General features: G+C 41.5%; 1 protein-coding gene across 1 annotated transcript in view; it reads right to left on the minus strand.

The window, feature by feature from the left end:
• Window positions 1-4,195: 4,195 nt before the first annotated feature.
• Window positions 4,196-20,515, minus strand: part of LOC147685023 (uncharacterized) — a 488,966-nt gene continuing 472,646 nt past the window's right edge. Inside the window, 2 exon segments of the mRNA XM_086939749.1 lie at window positions 4,196-8,815; window positions 8,818-10,858. Of these exon segments, the coding sequence (XP_086795875.1) occupies window positions 5,118-8,815; window positions 8,818-10,858 (5,739 nt within the window). The 3' untranslated portion in view covers window positions 4,196-5,117.

The following is a 20,515-nucleotide window of genomic DNA, read 5'->3' on the forward strand; positions in this document are numbered from 1 at the left end:
GTCTATCCTCACAGTACCTGCTCGACACTGCATTCACAGAGGAACTAAGAAGTGAAATTCTGAATTATTTCAAAGACTATGATGGCTCGGATCTGGAAGGCCTTCAAAGCATATGTGCATGGAATTTGTATTGCTAAGCAGTATGGAGTGCAGATCGCACTCCACGCCAACCTCGACTGGATAGAGAACAAGCTCAAGACATTAGAGGTGCACTACTCCACTACACCCAATTCCCACTTACTGAGGGAATCAGACAGAATTTATAGAGGCATTTATAATGGAGATTCGACAAAACACTAACATGCCAGGGCTAGAACATACAGGAAAGCGGAAAGACCCAGTGGAACACTTGCTATGTTAGCATCACCTGGCAAGTGCATGCCAGTTAACAAGCAGCTACAAAGAGATGATGGCACTCTGGTCCAGGAGGCAGACAACAAACTGCTGGAATTGGTACACTAATATGCCGGCCTTTATACGTCCCTTATAAGCCAAACACCGGCCGAGATTAAACAGTATTTCGACTCTTTAGCACTAGCACGGAACATGGGACCTCAGCGACAGTTTCTAGAAGAACCGCTCACACTGGAGGAGGTCCAGGCCACCACTGCAGGACTCCTTACATGTAAGGCTGGGTACAAATTACCAGCTGAATTTTAGAAGCAATATTTGACGTTGCTGGCACCTCTGAAGCTCGAGAACGAGGCTTTGCAACACTGCACCTTGCCACCAACACTGAATCAATATTTATAAACACTTAAGCTGGGTAAATCGCCTGATCGCTGGGTAAACCACCTGATCGCCCTGAATCGTACTGACCACCCTCAATAATAAATATCAGGTGCATCCCCAGCTATTTTTAACTCCATCAGGGCGGCCTTTGAAATAAAATTAAGCCTCAGGGCCAATGTTTCCTCAAATAATTTTCCTGTTTGTGGCAGTGTTGCAGCCAAGACTAACGCATTTCAGTGTGGGGGTCCAAATCACTGCACTAAAATTCATTAATCAAGCATTTGCAATGCCTTTACGGAAAATGCTGCTTAAATTAAACTCTGGGGTGATATTTGTAAACAAAGGAAGTGTAGCTGTAGAGAAAGTAAGATAGCATCTATACAGCAGCGTGGTTGACACCCTAATCTCTTTTTGTTCCTGATGTGTTGGCAGCCGGAGCCTAGCTACAGGCCTGGAGGACACTTGTGGCTGTCTGAAAGGGTAGTTAGTGCCCTGGTGGCGATTCACCACTGGAGGCATCGTGAGGCAAGTAGTTGACAGGTCGCACTGCAGGAGAAGGACCCCTCTTCTGTGTGGGACATGGTGGCCTGCCGCAAGGGGGAGCTCAGTGAGTAAAGGGGCCGAAGTCCACTAGGGCCTCCCACAACCCCGCAATTAGTGTAAGTTAGAATGGATGGACCCATCAAACATCCCACTCACCTCCTGGGCACAGTACCCCAAAACAGCTTAGCTGCCTGCTCATTTCCGGCAACGCTGTTGCCAGGAACACTCACCCGTGGAGCTCCACTTTGAGGACTATTTGAGTTGCCCATTGTCTGGATCACCTAGGGTACCAGGCTGTCTTTGGAATGAGCAATTGCCTGATAGCCTCTTAGGGAGAGAGCAACAAGGAGCGTGGGACTATTTACCCACAGGAGGAAGCAAAGCACACAAAGAAGAAAGCAAGAGGAGCACGGGGGAGAGGTTTAAGGTAGGAGAAACACACACATTATATGCGGACAACGGGAAACATGGTTTACAACACAGGGATTTCATTGCGATACCATTACATCACAGTTTTTACAACGCAAGTCGTTACTACGACTTACGTTGGATGGCGCACTAGGACAAGGAATAGTATAATTTACTATCCAACACCTTCTCTACTGTACGTAGAATGGAGTTGGAATAGTAGATTATACTACTCCTAAGTCCAGCGCCCTCCAATGCAAGTCTTTGTAACGACTTGCGTTGTTAAAACCGCGATGTAATGTACTGCAATGTAAATGTATGCGTTGTAACGTCATACATTTGCAGACATCACACTTTATCTGAAAGACCCAGGCGGACCCTCAGCCCTGTTAAACTGAAATCTACTCAGTTCCAGGCAGCTGCGATTAATTGAAACAAATCCACAGTATTCCAGCTGATGCTGAACACACTACCCTGCAAGCTTGACTTTCCATTGACCTGGACTACCACCTTATGAACGGGGCGGCCTAGCTGTCCCTGACCTTCAACTCTACTGTAAGTGCGTCCAAGCGTACTTTGGGCATTTCTGGCATTATCCTCTCCCATACATGGTGCACCTGCCAACTGAACATGGCGCCTACCCGAATCCAATGACATAGCTGTGGGGGCAGAATCCAAGCCTCAACGGAATGGAGATCAACACAGCAGTATATACGCAAGCAGCATGTGAGAACATTTGTAGTAGACAGCTCTCCAATAGGCTATTCCCCTAAACAGGCCATGAGCCAGTACCCGTTACACTCACTCACTTGCAATGCAAGTACTCTCCGACAATTGCACATATGGGGTTTAGATACGATGGGCGATATATTCCTGTCAAGTTGGTTTCTAAAGTGCATGGCTTTCACACAAGAAACTCCAGAGTGAAAAACACAAACATTATTTCTACTTGCACCACAGTGAAATGCTTGTTGACAAACTATTGGAGCAGTATACCTCTCCATCCAAGCTGAAAGCCCCATGCCGAACTTCAAGGCGAGAGCACAGTGGGAGATGATTCTGGGAAGGGACCTCTCAGACCAAGTGGGTCTAATACCGTAGCCAGTTTGAAGAACTGTCACCCAACGGCAGACTGCAACTTATTCATTTTAAATACATCCAGCACGCTTATCGCTCCCCTCACACCATATTTCTAAACAAACGTAAAGAGCACTTCTGTTGCGCTAGATGCGGGATCCTGTATGTGGATTTCTTACACCTAGTGTGGTGGCGCCAGAATACTGCCAATAAGTGAGTGTGGTACTGTCGCCTATAATAGACGATGTGGTAGAGTTAGCCCCTACAATGGCATTACTGGGATATACCAAAACATTTCTGAGCTCTGTAAGGCGATTTGCTTGCTGGCACTCCTACTGATGAAGATACTGGAATCCTGTGTGTGGAGAGAAGACAGCAGACCCAGAGTACAAGACTGATTGCAAAGACATTGTGTACTGTAATGATCAATTGGAACTCTACAATACTATGATGGCACAGACCCAGTGACCTAAGAATATATGCAGGGCCACTGGAATGAAGCAGCATGGGAGGGCCAAATTATGCGGCAGGGTTGAGTAAATTATGTGGCAAGAAAAGGCAAATTATGCGGCATAATGCAGCACATTCTGTGTGATAGCAGTACTTCATTATTTTAAAATGTTCACACTTGTTACACTGTCTGTGCCTCATCTCGTTAGTACCAGTCTAACACCCATTATTAGCAATAAGCAACAGAAAGGAGGCCAGTCAACATTTACAAAGGCCTTTCTACTGCGCGGCTACAGGTGTTGCTGCATTTTTAGTAACATTGGAACGATTTGAGGATTTGAGCTAGAAACATTTGTGTTGAAATCTACAGATTATGGGGCCAATGAGGAAAATCTATAATTATGCGAAAAACACCACAGCCGCACAATCACATAATTCCAGTAGCCCTCTGCGGGCCAACCTCCTAAATCAAGACACTGTGGATCCCGAAATGGAATGAGTGAGAAGGTCTGGTGCAAATCAAGATATATATGTATGGGGTGACATAATGCAGCAGTGGAAAAGGTATTTCAATGGCCCATAGGAGATACTATGGAAAATGTTGCACTGTGCCGGGTGGGAGTGTGGTTTGCACTGGGTCAGATCAGCGGGAGAGCTGTATCACATGATCCCTATGTGTTTGATGATTATGCTGATGTTATGGAGTGGTGTACTTCACATATCACTGGCATGTATTTCAATCAATAGCATTATTTTTAAAGTATTGGTGATTTGTTCGGCAAATTTCTTATTTGGGGTGGGTTGTAGTCTAACATACTTCATGAATATTAATTAATAAGTTAGGTCGCAAATTGCAACAAAATCTGACTGAAGGCATCACAGTGATGGAGGCTTGATAAGATCAGCAGACCAGCACTGCCCATACGATCACCTTTAAATAAAGTAAACCTTTTTATGCAGCAAGTTTTTCTTAAAGGAAACCGTATTGTGTTTAAAAAGAAAAGTTTACTTTTTTAAGGAAAAGTGGAATAGTGCAGTTGAAAGTAAATGAGGAAAGTGTGTAGTGAAAGCAAGTATGAATGAAACCAGGTGGAGAATGGTTAGAATGCAACAGATTTAAATGAAACACATTTATATGTGCAGTTCTCACAAATTTCATGCAAATTATATTGAAGATATAAAACTATCACAGGTGCAGCTAGTAAACAACAACACTCTAAATAATTACATAAAGTAGGTAGCTGTGGTATAAGGTGTATACGAGCGCCTGTGGGTTGCTCAGATGAAGTGTTGGTTTTGCCACCCACTGGACAGGGAGGATGGCAAACTAGTTGAATGAAATGAAGACTTGCTTTCTCACAATCTTTCTGACTCTTTTCTTGCACCGTTTTGCTCCCAAATTCAATGTAATCCTTTCATGTCCATCTTTTTCTCACTCTCTACCCCTGTATTTTCTTTCTCACTCAATAAACAATGAGCCAATTCTCCTCTTCATTTCGATCGTTTACATTGACACAATCTGGAACTCTGCCTAATCTTTTTATCAATTTCTAACACCCTTAAGCTCTCATTAAGACAACACCCAAAAATTGCCGTAAACTGTATATTCAATGAATGCAACGTTTTACAGTCTATGCAGTCTCATATCAGTGACTCTTGAAAGATGTGTTTATTACAGGAATTGTTCCGGGAGCAATTGTCTTCTTGGCTCAGTGACCGCAGGAAGTACTTTTAAGCAGGGGATCAGATTAGGTTTGCAGAATGTAGGTTGTTCTATGACGTGTGTGTTCACATGTCACTGTGGGATTCAGAGTTGAAAATGATCATAGCAATGAAGATTTGTTTGTCTGTATAAATATTTATGGTACTGGTTTCATAAAGGGTTGACAAAAGGAGATAAAACTACTTTAAGCTGAGCCCTTTTGGGATTGACTGAGTTGTTTGGAGACTCCACTTGTTAAGTTAGTGGGGGGGGGGGGATTTTTGGTACATCCTATACTGTCATCTGCAGGGGCACTAGCTCCCTCATGCGCTTGGGGTCCCATTGCTGGATGGATTTTCCAGCTTAAAAGGAGTACAGCTTTCTGATCGAGTCCATCCCTGTCCTGCGCGATAGTGACCGGTGTGACAGCATTAGGCATGGAAGCAACAGGACTAGTTGCAGCAGTTGTGGTTGTAGCAGGATTGCCAGAAGTAGTCTTTCCTTCATTGAGGGTTCTATCGTCAAGCTCCTTAACAGCAGGAGCAGACACAGCAGAGCTCAGTAAAGCTGGCTTTGTTACAGTGTGACTACTTGCTACAGATGTGGATGTGGCAGATGTAATTGAAAAGGTGGTTGTGGAAGGTGTGGTCAAAGTAGACTGACAGCCAGTTGTCTTTCCCTCAATAAGCAAGGTAGCATCACACTGCATTGCAGCAGGCCTGGTTGCTTCTGACATAGTTACTGTAGGCATATCTTCACAAAGCATATCCCTGGGTGAGGCTTCATTGGGAATCAAATCGTTAAGCCCTAATGAAGTAGTCCTCATCATATTAGGTTTGGAGACAGCAGGCATGACTACAGCATGCTTTCCTTGAATGAGCATGTTCTCACCAATTTCTTCTAGTGTATTCTTCACTGAAGTAAGTTTGGTCAATGTGGGTATGGACATAGTTGAATTGGTTGCTTTACATGTGGTAAGAGCATAATCTGCCATAGGTGTCTCTGTAGTGGGACTTCTTTCAATCTGTGCACTATCAGCCGACTCCATTGAAACAGGCTTGTTAACAGGACTTACCGTCACTTCAGATGGCGTTGAATGAGTCTTGGCTGTAGTTGACATAGTTACAGATGGTGTTATTATAGGACATGTGGTCACAGCAGGTTCATCTGTTCCAGACCTTCCAACTATGAAGGTGGGATCAGCAAGCACTTTCAAAACAGGCTTGGCTGAAGCAGGCATGGAGGAAGCAGCTGTGTTTGCAACAAGCTTGGTGGTATCAGGATTAGTTGCTGGAAACTGTATCATGGAAGCTATACCTGGAGCAGGTCGAGATGAAGATGTTGGGGTCTCAGCAGGTTTCCTTCTTTCAGGCTCAGTTGGAGCATACGTTTCTTCAATGTGCACGGTACCAGAAAGCTGTTTTTCAGCAATCTTCGTCTCGGTAAGTATGTTTGCTCTAATCATAGCCTCTAAAAGTGGGTCAGCATGCTTGACCACAATAGGCACAGTATCATTAAGCTCTGTTACAAAAGGCATGCTCACAACAGAGTTGGTCTGTGCCGGCATGTCCACACTGTGCCTGTCGGCAGGCTTGGATGTTGTGCATATTGTATCATTGAGCTCCGTCAGAGAATCTTTGTTTGCAGCATAAAGAGTTTCAGAAGAGTTGGCTGTTGCAGATACGGTATCTGCAGGGATGGTTACATAATGTGGTGTCACAGAAGGCATGTTTGCAGCAGGAATGACTGCAGCAGGCACATTCGTAGCAGGGGAATCAGCATAAAAATGCACACCATGTTTCGCCACATTGGGGCTGGCACGATTAGTCTCGGTCCTAGCAGGTGTGTGTACTATAGGCTTGTTAGCATCGAGGGTGGCGACAGGAGGTGCAATCCCAGCAGGGGTTACCAGGCTCCTGATTTTGTCAGTACAAACATTTCTGTGCATTTCATTTTCAAACCTTGTGCTAAATGTCTGATCACACTTCGGACATGGTTTAAGTTTTTTCGCTGTGTGCCATGTGGTCCGGTGCCTACCTAACATAGCCTTATACCTGAAGCCCATTGAACAGTCGACACACCAATAGGCTCCCTCAGTTAAGGAAGATTCACATAATGGTGGCAGGGCTTCTTGGTGGTGAATTCCAGAGATATTAGGATTGTAGCAGACTGCCGAAGCATCCGGCATGGCAACAGATAGTGTAGGAACCATGAGAACAAAACCATGGACAGGAGAGCTCGCTACAGCAACCGTGCCTGAAGAAGACAAGGTTGAAGCAGGTTGGGCTGCAGCAGGCATGCTCGCATTGAGAACAGAATCAGCAAACTGTGTCACAGAAGGCATGGTAACAGTAGATGTGGTCGGAGCAGGCAATGTAATTGAGGGGGCAATCACAGAAGCAGGGTCAAGACAAAGCCCTTCCATGTGAGTTTTGCAATGCTCATCTAAGTCAAGCTTTGTAAGAAAGGACTTCTCACAGCATTCATATGGCTTCTGCAATAAAGTACTAGGACAACACCTCAGATGTTCAATAAACAAAGCCTCACTCTTGAAGTCCAGCATGCAGAGATCACAACAAAAGGATCTTTCAGCAGATTCAATCCCGCAAAGACCAGATGGGTTTTCTTCTTGTTTACACCCATTGTTGTTACAACCATTGGCGACATGGGTCTTCAGGTGATCCACGAGAATGCTCATTTGGTGAAAACTAGCTCCACATGTAGCACAAGTAACAGCAGCGGGTATAACTGCAGAATGAGTTGCAGTAGAATCGGCTATTGCAGAAGGGGATTCATCTTCAGATTTTGGCACAACAACAACGCCTGCTGGTGGTGCAGTGTTAACAGACTCTGTGACAGCAGGTAAAACTGAAGAATGAGTTGTCACTGCAGGTAATGTTGAAGCTGGCATATCGACAACGAGATCAGATCTGTGGGTTCTGCTACGTTTTTCAAAGTCAAACTTTGAATGAAATGTCTCAACACAGTGCAAACATAGCTGTGGGCTCATGGTCTCATGACAAATCTTCTGATGTTCACTGAAGGTGGCCTTATCTTTCCAGCCCATCCCACAGTCAGCACACCAGAAGGACATCTCTGAAGGGGAAACCACACATGGCTGTGAAGGAGTTTCCTGGTTTGGATTCACAGATGCATTAGGGGTGCAGGTGACAGAGGTGGTGTTTGGGATGGTAGGAGGGGGAAGAGCAACAGCCTCAGGCGTTGCAATGACTGGAAATTCTGGTTCAGAATGGGTCTTGAAGGTCTTGTTAGAAACAGGTGTTACCACAGAAAGTTTCCTTAAGTATGACTTTCTTGCAGTCCGCTTGGCAACAGCAACTAGATTCATAGCAGAAGAAATAGAATCTGCAAACTTGTTAACACGAGTCATCCCCATATTATGTGTAACACCATTTGATATGGATGCAGCCAGTGTTGCTGCAGCAGGCATTTCTCCAGTTTGGTCATTTTGATTGACATGTAAGGAATTCTCTACACTTGTAGTTTGTTCCACACCAGGTTGCTTTTCTTGGCCTAAACAATTTATGTTTTTGTGGCCATTTGGATATGTCCCCAGCTGAGGTATTGCAACTTTAGATATGGCTGCATCTGGTTTTCCAAGCCAAAGTATTGTCACTTGATGTGTAACTATAGTCGGTACAGAGGCAGTCAGAATGGTTATAGTAGGCATCTGTCCAGTCTTCTCACTCTGATGGACTGCCAAGGGATTCTTTAAGCTGCAAGTCTGGTCCAGTCTCAGGTGCTCTGCTTCGTCTAGATCTCTTTTGCTTGCTGTACAATTTGATTTCCCACAAGGGATTTTCTCATGGCTAGACAGCTGTGGCTTAGATTTGAAACTTTTCCCGCAAACTGAGCACACGAATGGCTTGTTCAAGGAGTGCCTTTTTCGTGCCTGTAAAGGTAACGCCTATGAGTAAAGCTTTTACCACATTCTGCATAAGAACACACATTCTGTCCATTGTGGCTTTTGAGATGATTGTGGAGTTCCATCTCTGAAATGAAGCTTTCCCCACACTCTGCACACTGGTGGGACATCACTAGAGTGTGCAATCTCAGGTGAACTTTCAGATCCTTTTTCCGAGCAAAGGTCTTCTTGCACTCCGTGCAAGAAAATCTACTGCCACCAGTATGGCTTTTCCTGTGACTTCTAAGAGTTTCCTTAAACCAATATTTCTTCCTGCAATCTGAACATGAAAATTGCTTCTCTTCCATGTGTATGGCCTGGTGACGTATTAACTGATGACTGTATGCAAAGGTTCTTTCACACTTAAGGCACTTGAAAGCCTTCACTGCTGAATGGATTTTACGGTGCACGCTGAATGAACTATAATAGGCAAACCTTTTCTCACAATGGTCACACTGGTAAGGCTTCTCTCCTGTGTGGGTTCTCTTGTGGCCCTCAAGTAAACCTCGCCATCTGTAGGTTTTCCCACAATCTGCACACTTGTAAGGCATCTCTCCTGTGTGGATGCGCTTGTGCTTGGTCTGGGAAGACATGGTAGTAAATGTTTTCCCACAGTCATTACACTTGTAAGGACCGTGAGACTTGTTTCTATTTCTAGTATGTGTAGGGAGGTGTCTCCACAAGTCACTTTTGCTTTTGAAGCACTTTGTACATTGGATGCAACTATAGTCGTTCTCCTTTGTGTGGAAGCGCTCGTGCACCAATCGTTTGATATCATGATTGAAGTGCATCCCACCAGTTGTACACTTAAACGATTTATCTCCTTCAATAGTGATATTAGAAGTGGTCTTAGGAAATGTTTCTTCCCCCAAGTGCCGCCCCTGCTCCAGAATCTCTGCTCTCAAGTGGTTGCTGATTTCCATGTGACTTTTCAGTGCAGAATCACTTTCAAAGAGTCTCCAACAACAACCACACTCATATGCCTTCTGCCCAGTGTGCCGTAGCTCATGTTGCCAAAGATAGTCTTTCCTTTTGAACCCCTCCCCACATTCTTCACAACTGTGCCATTGTTCTCCTGTGTGAACCTGCCCATGTGCTTGCAAGTTACTCTCCCTTTTGAAGGTTTGTCCACAGGTCATGCATTTAAATGGCTTCTCAGCCTGAGCGCTGCACTGGTGGATGATGAGGCTGGCCTCTCTCTGGAAAGTCCTTTTGCATTCAGCGCAAGAAAAGGTGTCTTGAACAAGCCCTTTTAGCACTTTCTGCCCTTCAGCATGTTGTTTCAAATGCTTCTGCAGTAACCTTTCACAGTTGAAAACCTTCCAGCACTCCCTGCAGCTGAATATTTTCTCTGTAGAGTGAATCCTCTCATGAACCTTTAGATTTTTGAAATACTTGAAGGTTTGATTACAAATGTTACATGTGAAAGGGACATTCTCTTTCTTGTGCCAAGATGCTTTCCGGTGAATTTTTTGATGCAACTTTAATCTCTCTTCACTTGCAAAGCATTTACCACACTCACTACAGACATGAGACTTCTCAATGCTATGGGTACACCTCAAAGAATGTAGGCGAAACTTCGTCTTGAAATAATATTGTTTGCCACATTCCTGACAGGGGAACCTTGGTGGGGCATGGATTTTACTATGTGCAAGGAGGCAGCCATATTGTTTGAAATCCGCTCCACACACTTTACATTCAAAAGGTCTCTCAGTGGAGTGGATTCTAACGTGTTTCAGCAGCACAGACTTGAATTTGAAACTTTTCCCACATTCTTCACATGTATGTAAAGTTTTCTTTTTTTTTGGTTTCTCCTTCTTTGAACGGCTTGTTTTTGGATCTTTTTTGCATGCAACTGATGATCCTGTTTTAGCCAATTGTTTCTTAAAGCTTCTAAGTTTCATTGTAAGTGTGCAAGAGTCTTTTGGGCTCCCAACAGTTTTCTTTTTCAGAGGTGGCTCTATATGGTATTGTGGCAGAATGTGCCAGTTAAGTTTGCAGTAACAATTCTCTGCTGTACACTAGTGTTTATTCATGCTATCAGTCTAAATCTGTGAGGGACATGCATCACATATCCAAAATGCAAGGGTTTCAGTGGGGTTTTCAAGTTGTTTTAGGCAGGGAATGGATGAGTAGAAAATACTCCACTCATAAATTTTCTATTGTGTAAAGTTTTTCATTACTTTTTAAAAGCGCTTCTCCGATACAGTTGATATATTTAGCACTTCCTGTGTAGGGTGTTTTTACTCTGAATGTTCTTAGTTCAGTTGCACAGGGGATGTAAGAGCTCTCTGAATTTCCTGGAAGACTTTTCTGTAGTACTAGGTTAGGTCCATACGTTTTCTCTTGCTCATGTGCAGGGTTTTCTCACACCATACTGAAGAATGTTCTCAACTCCCTGTAGGTTCTTCCCGCTGTGGAAAGTTTACATGTTCCTGACAGGTACTATGAAGCTTTCTCTGCATTCACTGTCTTCATTTGGAGGCTATCTGTTGTGTACATTTTTGACACAGAGAAAGATTGTGCTTCTTCCGACTGAATAGCTTTTAAGTAAACATTATCTGGACATTCTTCTTGATCAATTCTTCAGACAATGGGTCAGGCTCATCTGCAGAAATAAAGAGCCTAAGTTACTTGAGTAGGAAATTTACATTTAATAACAACACTTTGTCATATACACAGAGACACAAGCAGAGGATGGTATCAGTGGGAAGGAAATGCTATTTTTGTACAATAGAGATCACTAATGTGGGTCAACTCTTTTCTGCATAAGTTGTTTAACATAAATGCAGCAGCTGCAGATAATGTATTCAAGTTATTCTTTTCGTACAAAAGCACATTGGATTTATAGGACTGTTGATATAAATACAGAATTCTCAGATTTACTAGGCTTCCGTTAGGTCTCTTCTACAGTGTAAAGATAATTGAAAATACGGACATAAATAAAGATTTGAATCACTGTGGAACGAGCCTCGTGGCACATAGCCAAAAATAATAAATCACTAAGACAATTTATTAGTGTTGTGTACTTAGCACAAGGTAGATTGTTCTTGAAAGCACACCCTGGTATGCTAACAAGTCATTTTGTGTGGAGGCTAAGAGAAACACAACACTGTGCAGAGTAATGGAGGTTACTATTTATTTTTAAAAAGTGAACGCTGAAATAAGGTTGTGTTGTCACTGAAATTCCCACCAAACTATAACGTTTTAAACATACACAATAAATTTTAGTGGCAACACAATGTTTTACACCCACAGAACCAATGAAATTCACCAGTTCTAGTTCACTGTGGTAACCATATCCCGTGCCCTAAAGTAACTCTAACTTGTGCACACAACATGTATAGTTTTCTCATCAATAACTTGATAGCACATTTTGCAGTGATATTATTAATGCCGTCATAAAAGATGTCATGATTGATGTATTATGTGGGGTATTAGCAGTGCATGACGAGGGCTTGAGTTATAGTTACAGTAGGACAACTGCCATTGCATCTCTGCTAATGGTGGCAGCCAATCAGATCTCTTCAAGAGATCTATTGTATCCGCGGATCTTTCGCAGCATGTAATATAATTGCCCAAAAAACACTGAATGGATGTACCAGAAATCACAAAAAGCAGTTTTTCTGGACAAAGATCTAGCTTTCTTCCAAATTTGCTGTCAATTAGTGGCTTAGGCTGTAGCGGTCTCTAAGGTTCTTAAGGGAAAATGAATGGGGAAAATGTGTTTTGAGAACCCTCCCACTTTTTTCTCAGCCCCCCCCTGACGGATCTCCTCCAAAACTTTCCAGTTAGGAGCGGAGGTAAACATATATTTTTTTTTAAGGTTAATGAATCTTCGTCAAACAGCACCAACAAAATAAGCACACAAAAAATGCATTTCCTATGGAGGCATGATTCCAAATACAAATACCCAGTGGTGACCCTCTCCATAGTTAACGCATATGTCAATTATTTGGGATCAACAGTGACCGCCACAGGGGAGTGATCCAATAGAATTCTTGGCAGGTGCAGTATCTTTTTGGTCCAGGCCACCACACCACATTCCTAGTGTCGATCCAGAAATCAATCCTTAATGAGGATTCATGTACAGTGGAGTAAAACGTGAACTGTTGATATATATATATATATATATTTATTATATATATATATATATATATATATATATATATATATATATATATTACCTACTGGAGGTCGCCAGTAGGTAGTTATAGTTAGGATTATTTTGAATAGGGAAATCGCAACATTCTATTGTGAATAACTTTGGCGGCGGTTGAGGAATCTGCCTGAAAATTTCCTCAAATTTGCCTCGCGGCGCTCCGGTCCTTCCCTGAAAGTTTGGGGGGGATTCGTCAAGCGGGGGCCGAGAAAAAAAGGGGGTCCCAAAACGTGTTTTCCCCATGTTAATTTCCATAGGGCGGTCGACCTCACTTTTAGCCCGAACGGCTGAATGGATTTCCACCAAACTTGGCAAAATTGTAGGGACTGGTAGCCAGATGTGCCTTTGCTATGTCTCAAGATATGTTCTCCAGTGGATTTTGAGTAATTTAGGTTAAAAAAATATATATATCTATAAGCGCGCCCCGGTACGCGCACCAGCGTGCTACGCGAGTTTGCGCACGGAAACCTGATTGGCTCTCGGGTGTCTGTCAACATTCCAAACAGTCCGGAGCGGCTGCCATCTTGTGTCTCGGTAGGATCGAGACACAAGAGGTGGCAAAAACAAGGGTGAAAATGACCAAAAGGGGGCAGAGTAGACCCCCTAGGTTTGATGTGGGGGCCATAAAAGGGCCCTGCGGGGCATTTTTTATTTTTTATTTCGATTTGCGCGGGGGGAGCGCCCGGTACGCGCATCGGGGAGCGTACCATGGGGGAAAAAGAATGACAGTTTTAAAAAAATTGTTCTTTTTGTTGTTTTTTATTTTTTGGGATTTAATTACCTACATGTAGGTACCAATGCACAGACTTAAATTTAATGTACACCGTCTCCTCTGTAGATATCTTGCATGTTGTTACAGAACTTATTGTGGTATATGGAATTCATACCATAGTCTGTCAGGAAAGCAGAAACAGATACTTTAAGCACTCCCTGAGAAGGCCTAGGGGATCATGGATAGTCTATCCTGCTCCCTTATGATGAAAAAGAGATGTAAAATACACATTGGAGATAATATAGTGGGAGAAAGTAAGTAACTATGAGCAAACTTACTATGCAACACAAAAATGTTGCACAGTATACTATAAGTCTCACTTTATATTATAATCATTTTGGTACTACTTCATGAATTACATATAAAAATGAATAATGTCTCAAACAATTTTTGATTATTAAATATACATTTATTCTTCTGATTCTTTTTCAAAATTTAATAACACTTCTAACATTATATTGTCCGGAATTTCCTCATAATTATCATTGCATGATTCAATTTGTTGCAAGCAGTCCATTAATTGTTGGTCCAAAGAGTCATCCATGAAATCCAACTCATCTTTTTTTTCTTCTGGATTTTCAACCTTTACTTCGAAAGAAATAACATTGGATTGTTGTTTTCCTTCCATTTTCTTTCTGTAAATTGCATAAAAAATAACTATATCAGTAGAGTTAGGGTATTTTTGGGTTTAAGTTCAGACAGGTACTTCTGAGTTTTTAACAGTGAAGTAATTTTTGGGCAGTGTATGGTTTCAGGCAGGAAGTAGAACTATTAAAAAGTGCATGTGATGAAGCCTAAGTAAATTCATAATTATACCAGAGAAGCCTAACTCAATCCATAACTATAACAGAGAAGCCTATCTCAATCTATAACTATTACAGAGGGACAGTATATAACTATCAGAAAACGTTTTCCCAAATTAACTTAAAGTGCACAACATAGTTCCCCTTCCAAATTAACAACTTACCTTTGTCAAAGTAGTTGAAGTTTTCAGTGAAAATCCTTTTAAAATGTACCTCAGGTAGTAGTAGTCAAAATGGCTGTGTTTCCCTCTCATTTTTCATATATATTCATGTACATAACCAATCAAATGTCAGCACATAAAAGTACAAAATGTAAGTAAGATTTTAATTGGTTGTAAATTCTAACACTTTCATATGTGTTTTTGTCATGTAATTTACCTCAGGATATTTAGACAGGGCTACAGCTTAAATGGCTCAATGGAATACCACCAAATTTGGGAAAATGGTAGGGACTGGTATGTAGTATGTAGTAGGGCCTATTCTATATTTGGTGAAAGTGTCTCCAGTGGTTTTTATGTAAATTAACTTCCCACATTTTTTTGGGAGCGCTTACCGATGCGTGCTCCGGTACGCGCACCGGGAGCGCTACGGGAGTCCGCCATTTTGTTTTTCTTTAGAATTGAGACACAAGATGGAGGACAAACAACGTTGTGAATGGGTAAAAGGGGGCACGGTAGACAACCTGACCCTCTAGGTTTTCTGAGGGGAGTTTAGGAGGTACATATATGCCAAAAAAATTAAATTTATCGCCCGGGGCGTGCCCGGTACGCGCACCGGGGAGCGTACCGGGGAGCGTACTTTGGTGAAAAATAGTGAAAAAAGTTAGAAAAAGATAATCATTTTGAGTGATCAGAGGTGAGGTAGCCCTGAAAAGAGCTTTTGGGTTCTGTGGCTGATTTAGGTACCTACAAGTAGGTTCCAATGCACAGTTTTAAGTTCAGGAGGAATATTCTATTCCCCTCATCTGAGAAGTGCACACCATATCCTCTGTATATATCTTGCATGTTGTAGCGCAAGTTATTGTTGTATATTGAACCCATTCCATAGTCTCTCATGTAAGCAAAAACAGATTTATTCACATGTTTCCGTGCTTTCTCAAATTGTGGACAAAATTGGTTGGACCACTTCCATTTCTGTCTTTGACATATATTGGAATATACCACGGCAGTTTGTGGAAAAAGTGCCATCAATTGACCAATGGTGTCCTTTAAAAGCATTTCCAGACCTACCCCAGTCAAAGTGCCCAAGTCATTTCCACCACAGTCACAATTAAGAGGTCAGGGTGTGGCAGATGCAAAAAGGTTTTCACCAATGGTATCAATTGGTGACATCTCAATCCTCTCTGGCCAATCCACTTGATGTCCACATTTGGTAAATCAAGGATGTGAAAATTTCTGATAGCTGCATACCTTTGAGCCCAGTGGATGTAGCTATGTCCAATAATCCAGACAGAATACATGGTGAGAGAAGGTTCTGGTGCAGTCAGATGAAGTGTGGGAATGAAATGGCAGTTGGAACAGTAGGAGTTTACAAAAAAATAACTGTGGAGTTTCACTGCTCTTGAATCACAAGCAATGATTGGTGGATTCAGATAGTAGAAAACTGAAAGTTAGGGTGCATGGTTGTGTTCTGTGAAAGAAGCAATGTGAATGGTTAAGAAAAAGTCATTTAAAGAAACATTGCACTGGATAAGCTGGTGTATTGAGAGGTCAAAAATCCTTGCTGAGTACATTTGCAACATTGTAGAATACACTTTTGAACCTGAGAGTTCAGTGAGGAGGGAGTTGCTATGGTAACAGGTAGAAAGGGCTGAGGAGGAAAGGGTGTTGGTTTGAAAATAGTGAGGGAAGAGTTTTAATTGGTTGAAATTAGGCTTATGTGTGTAGAATTAGAGGTTTTCTGTGCCAGTCATGGTTGCAGTGTCTGGAGTGCATACCTTTTGCTCTGCTAAAGAAAAATTGGTGTGTGTGTCTGACACTGTTCTCAATCTCCCAAAGCATTTGTAAAGGTGAGTAATGATTCATTTAATTTAGATAGAGACTTGTATGCTCTACGGAGAAGATTTGGAAGCAGATTGTGTTTTTTTAATGTTGCTTTGTGTCATGTTTTTTGATAATGCTTGGTAAAAAGATTTTGCTGCATAGAGGAATTGTCTTTTGTGAAATAGTGAGGTTTCAGTAGTGAAATTGAATGCTTGTACATAGGACCTGTGCTGTGTTTCTAAAATGTTATTTAAAAAACGATTTTGGGGTAAATAAATGGCTTTTATATTTTTGAGAAGGAATTAATAGTGTCTGCCTCATTAAATAAATATATTTCAACCTTTCACAATGATGTCACCTGCGTTACCTCAGATTAGGAAGCAGATTGAGCTTCTTTCTTGTTGGTTTGTGTCATGTTTTTTGATAATGCTTGGTAAAAAGATTTTGCTGCATAGAGGAATTGTATAATGTAAAATTGAGAAGTTTTACTAGTGACCTGGAATGCTTGCACATAGGACCTGTGCTGCGTTTCTAAAATGTTATTTAAAAAACGATTTAGGGGTAAATGAATGGCTTTTATATTTTTGAGAAGGAATTAATGGTGTCTGCCTCATTAAATAAGTATATTTGAACCTTTCACAATGATGTCACCTGCGTTACCTCAGATTAGGAAGCAGATTGAGCTTCTTTCTTGTTGGTTTGTGTCATGTTTTTTTGATAATGCTTGGTAAAAAGATTTTGCTGCATAGAGGATTTGTATTATGTAAAATTGAGAAGTTTCAGTAGTGACATGGAATGCTTGTACATAGGACCTGTGCTGTGTTTCTAAAATGTTATTTAAAAAATGATTTTGGGGTAAATGAATGGCTTTTATATTTTTGAGAAGGAATTAATAGTGTCTGCGTCATTAAATAAATATATTTGAACCTTTCACAATGATGTCACATGTGTTACCTCAGATTAGGAAGCAGATTGAGCTTCTTTCCTGTTGGTTTGTGTCATGTTTTTTGATAATGCTTGGTAAAAAGATTTTGCTGCGTAGAGGAATTGTATTATGTAAAATTGAGAAGTTTCAGTAGTGACATGGAATGCTTGTACAAAGGACCTGTGCTGTGTTTCTAAAATGTTATTTAAAAAACGATTTGTGGGTAAATGAATGGCTTTTATATTTTTGAGATGGAATTAATAGTGTCTGCCTCATTAAATACATATATTTGAACCTTTCTCAATGATGTCACCTGTGTTACCTTAGATTAGGAAGCAGATTGAGCTTCTTTCTTGTTGGTTTGTGTCATGTTTTTTGATAATGCTTGATATGAACATATGCAATATAGAAGATTTGTATTTTGTGAAATAGTGGGGTTTCGGTAGTGAAATGGAATGCTTGTACATAGGACCTGCGCTGTGTTTCTAAAATGTTATTTAAAAAATGATTTTGGGGTAAATTAATGGCTTTTATATTTTTGAGAAGGAATTAATAGTGTCTGCGTCATTAAATAAATATATTTGAACCTTTCACAATGATGTCACATGTGTTACCTCAGATTAGGAAGCAGATTGAGCTTCTTTCTTGTTGGTTTGTGTCATGTTTTTTGATAATGCTTGGTAAAAAGATTTTGCTGCATAGAGGAATTGTATTATGTAAAATTGAGAAGTTTCAGTAGTGACATGGAATGCTTGTACATAGGACCTGTGCTGTGTTTCTAAAATGTTATTTAAAAAACGATTTTGGGGTAAATGAATGGCTTTTATATTTTTGAGATGGAATTAATAGTGTCTGCCTCATTAAATACATATATTTGAACCTTTCTCAATGATGTCACCTGTGTTATCTTAGATTAGGAAGCAGATTGAGCTTCTTTCTTGTTGGTTTGTGTCATGTTTTTTGATAATGCTTGATATGAACATATGCAAGATAGAAGATTTGTATTTTGTGAAATAGTGAGGTTTCGGTAGTGAAATGGAATGCTTGTACATAGGACCTGCGCTGTGTTTCTAAAATGTTATTTAAAAAACGATTTTGGGGTAAATGAATGGCATTTACATTTTTGAGAAGGAATACATAGTGTCTGCAGGATTATAAAAATATATTTGAACCTTTTAGAATGATGTCACCTGCGTTACCTCAGATTAGGAAGCAGATTGAGGTTCTTTCTTGTTGGTTTGTGCCATGTTTTTTGGAAATGCTTGATATCAACATATGCAAGATAGAGGAATTGTCTTTTATGAAATAGTGAGGTTTTAGTAGTGAAATTGTATGCTCGTACATAGGACCTGTGCTGTATTTCTCAAATGTGATGCGAAAAACAATTTTGGGGCAAATGAATGGCTTTTACATTTTTGAGAAGGAATACATAGTGTAGATGAGGTGAGGCCTGTCCAGGGGTGTAGATGAGGTGAGGCCTGTCCAGGGGTGCAGATGAGGTGAGGCCTGTCCAGGGGTGCAGATGAGGTGAGACCTGTCCAGGGGTGCAGATGAGGTGAGGCCTGTTCAGGGGTGCAGATGAGGTGAGGCTTGTACAGGGGTGCAGAGGAGGCGAGGCCTGTGTTCAAGAGTGTAGTGGGAGAGAAGCCTGTCCAGGGGTGCAAAGGAGTTGAGGCCTGTGTCTAAGATTGCAGTGGGGGAGAGGCTTCATGAAGTCCAGTCCACTGCATTCTTAGACACAGGCCTCACCACCTCTGCTCCCCTGGACAGGCTTCACCTCCTCTGTGCTTCTGGACAGGCCTCACCTCATCTACATCCTTGGACAAGCCTCTCTCACACTACACTCTTGATCACAGGCGTCACCTCTTCTACAACCTTGAACAGGACCGATTTCCTCTGACTGCTGGACAGGCCTCACCTCCTCTGCACCCCTGGACATGCCTCACCTCATCTGCACAATCTGCTTCCTAATCTGAGGAAACACAGGTGAAATGTGCAATCATGTACACAGTATCTAAACCTTGGGAATAATGTAAAACCAATTCATGTGCTGTAAATCAATTTTTACATACCATTTAAAAAACAGAGCACAGGTCATATGTACAAGCATTTCATTACACTACTGAAACCTCACTTTTTTACAAAATACAATTCCTCTATGCACTAACATTTCTTTACCAAGTATTATCAAGAAATATGACACAAAGGAAGAATAAAAAAGCTTAATCTGCTTCCTAATCTTAGAAAACACAGCTGACATGTTTGTGAAAAGTGCAAATATATTTATTTAATCATGCAGACACTTTCTAATCCTTCTGAAAAATGCTAAAGCCATTCATTTGCCCCTTAATCGTTTTTAAATTAACATTAAGAAAAACTGAGCACAGGTCATATTTACAAGCAATCCATTTCACTACTGAAACCTCAATTTTTTACAAAATACAATTTCTCTATGCAGCAAAACATTTTTAGCAAGCATTAACAAAAAACATAACAGAAAGCAACAATAAAAAAACACAATCTCATTCCTAATCTAAGGAAATACACCTGACATGATTCTGAAAGGTGCAGAGAGGTGAGGAAAGCGCAAGTGGCTTTTATGATTGTCAAAGGTGCTGAGGAGGTGAGGCATGTGTCTAAGAGTGCAGTGGGGGAAAGGCTTTATGAAGTCCTGTCCACTGCACTCTTGGACACAGGCCTCACCTCCTCTGTTCTCCTGGACAGGCATCACCTCATCTGCACTCCTGGTCAGGCCTCACCTCATCTGCACCCTGTCACCATTAATTATACCCAATACATTGAGGCCTGTCCAGGGGGCACAGAGGAGGTGAGGCTTGCCCAAGGGTCAGAGGAGGTGAGTCCTGTCCTTTGCACTATTGGACACAGTCCTCACCTCCTCTGCACCCCTGGATAGGCCTCACCTCAACTGCACAATCGGTTTACTAATCTGAGGAAACACAGGTGACATGATTGTGAAATGTGCTAATATATTTTTTTAACCATGCAGATACTATCTAATCTTTGTCAATAATAT

The sequence above is a fragment of the Lissotriton vulgaris genome, chromosome 10, assembly GCF_964263255.1.
Source record: "Lissotriton vulgaris chromosome 10, aLisVul1.2, whole genome shotgun sequence".
Taxonomy (NCBI): domain Eukaryota; kingdom Metazoa; phylum Chordata; class Amphibia; order Caudata; family Salamandridae; genus Lissotriton; species Lissotriton vulgaris.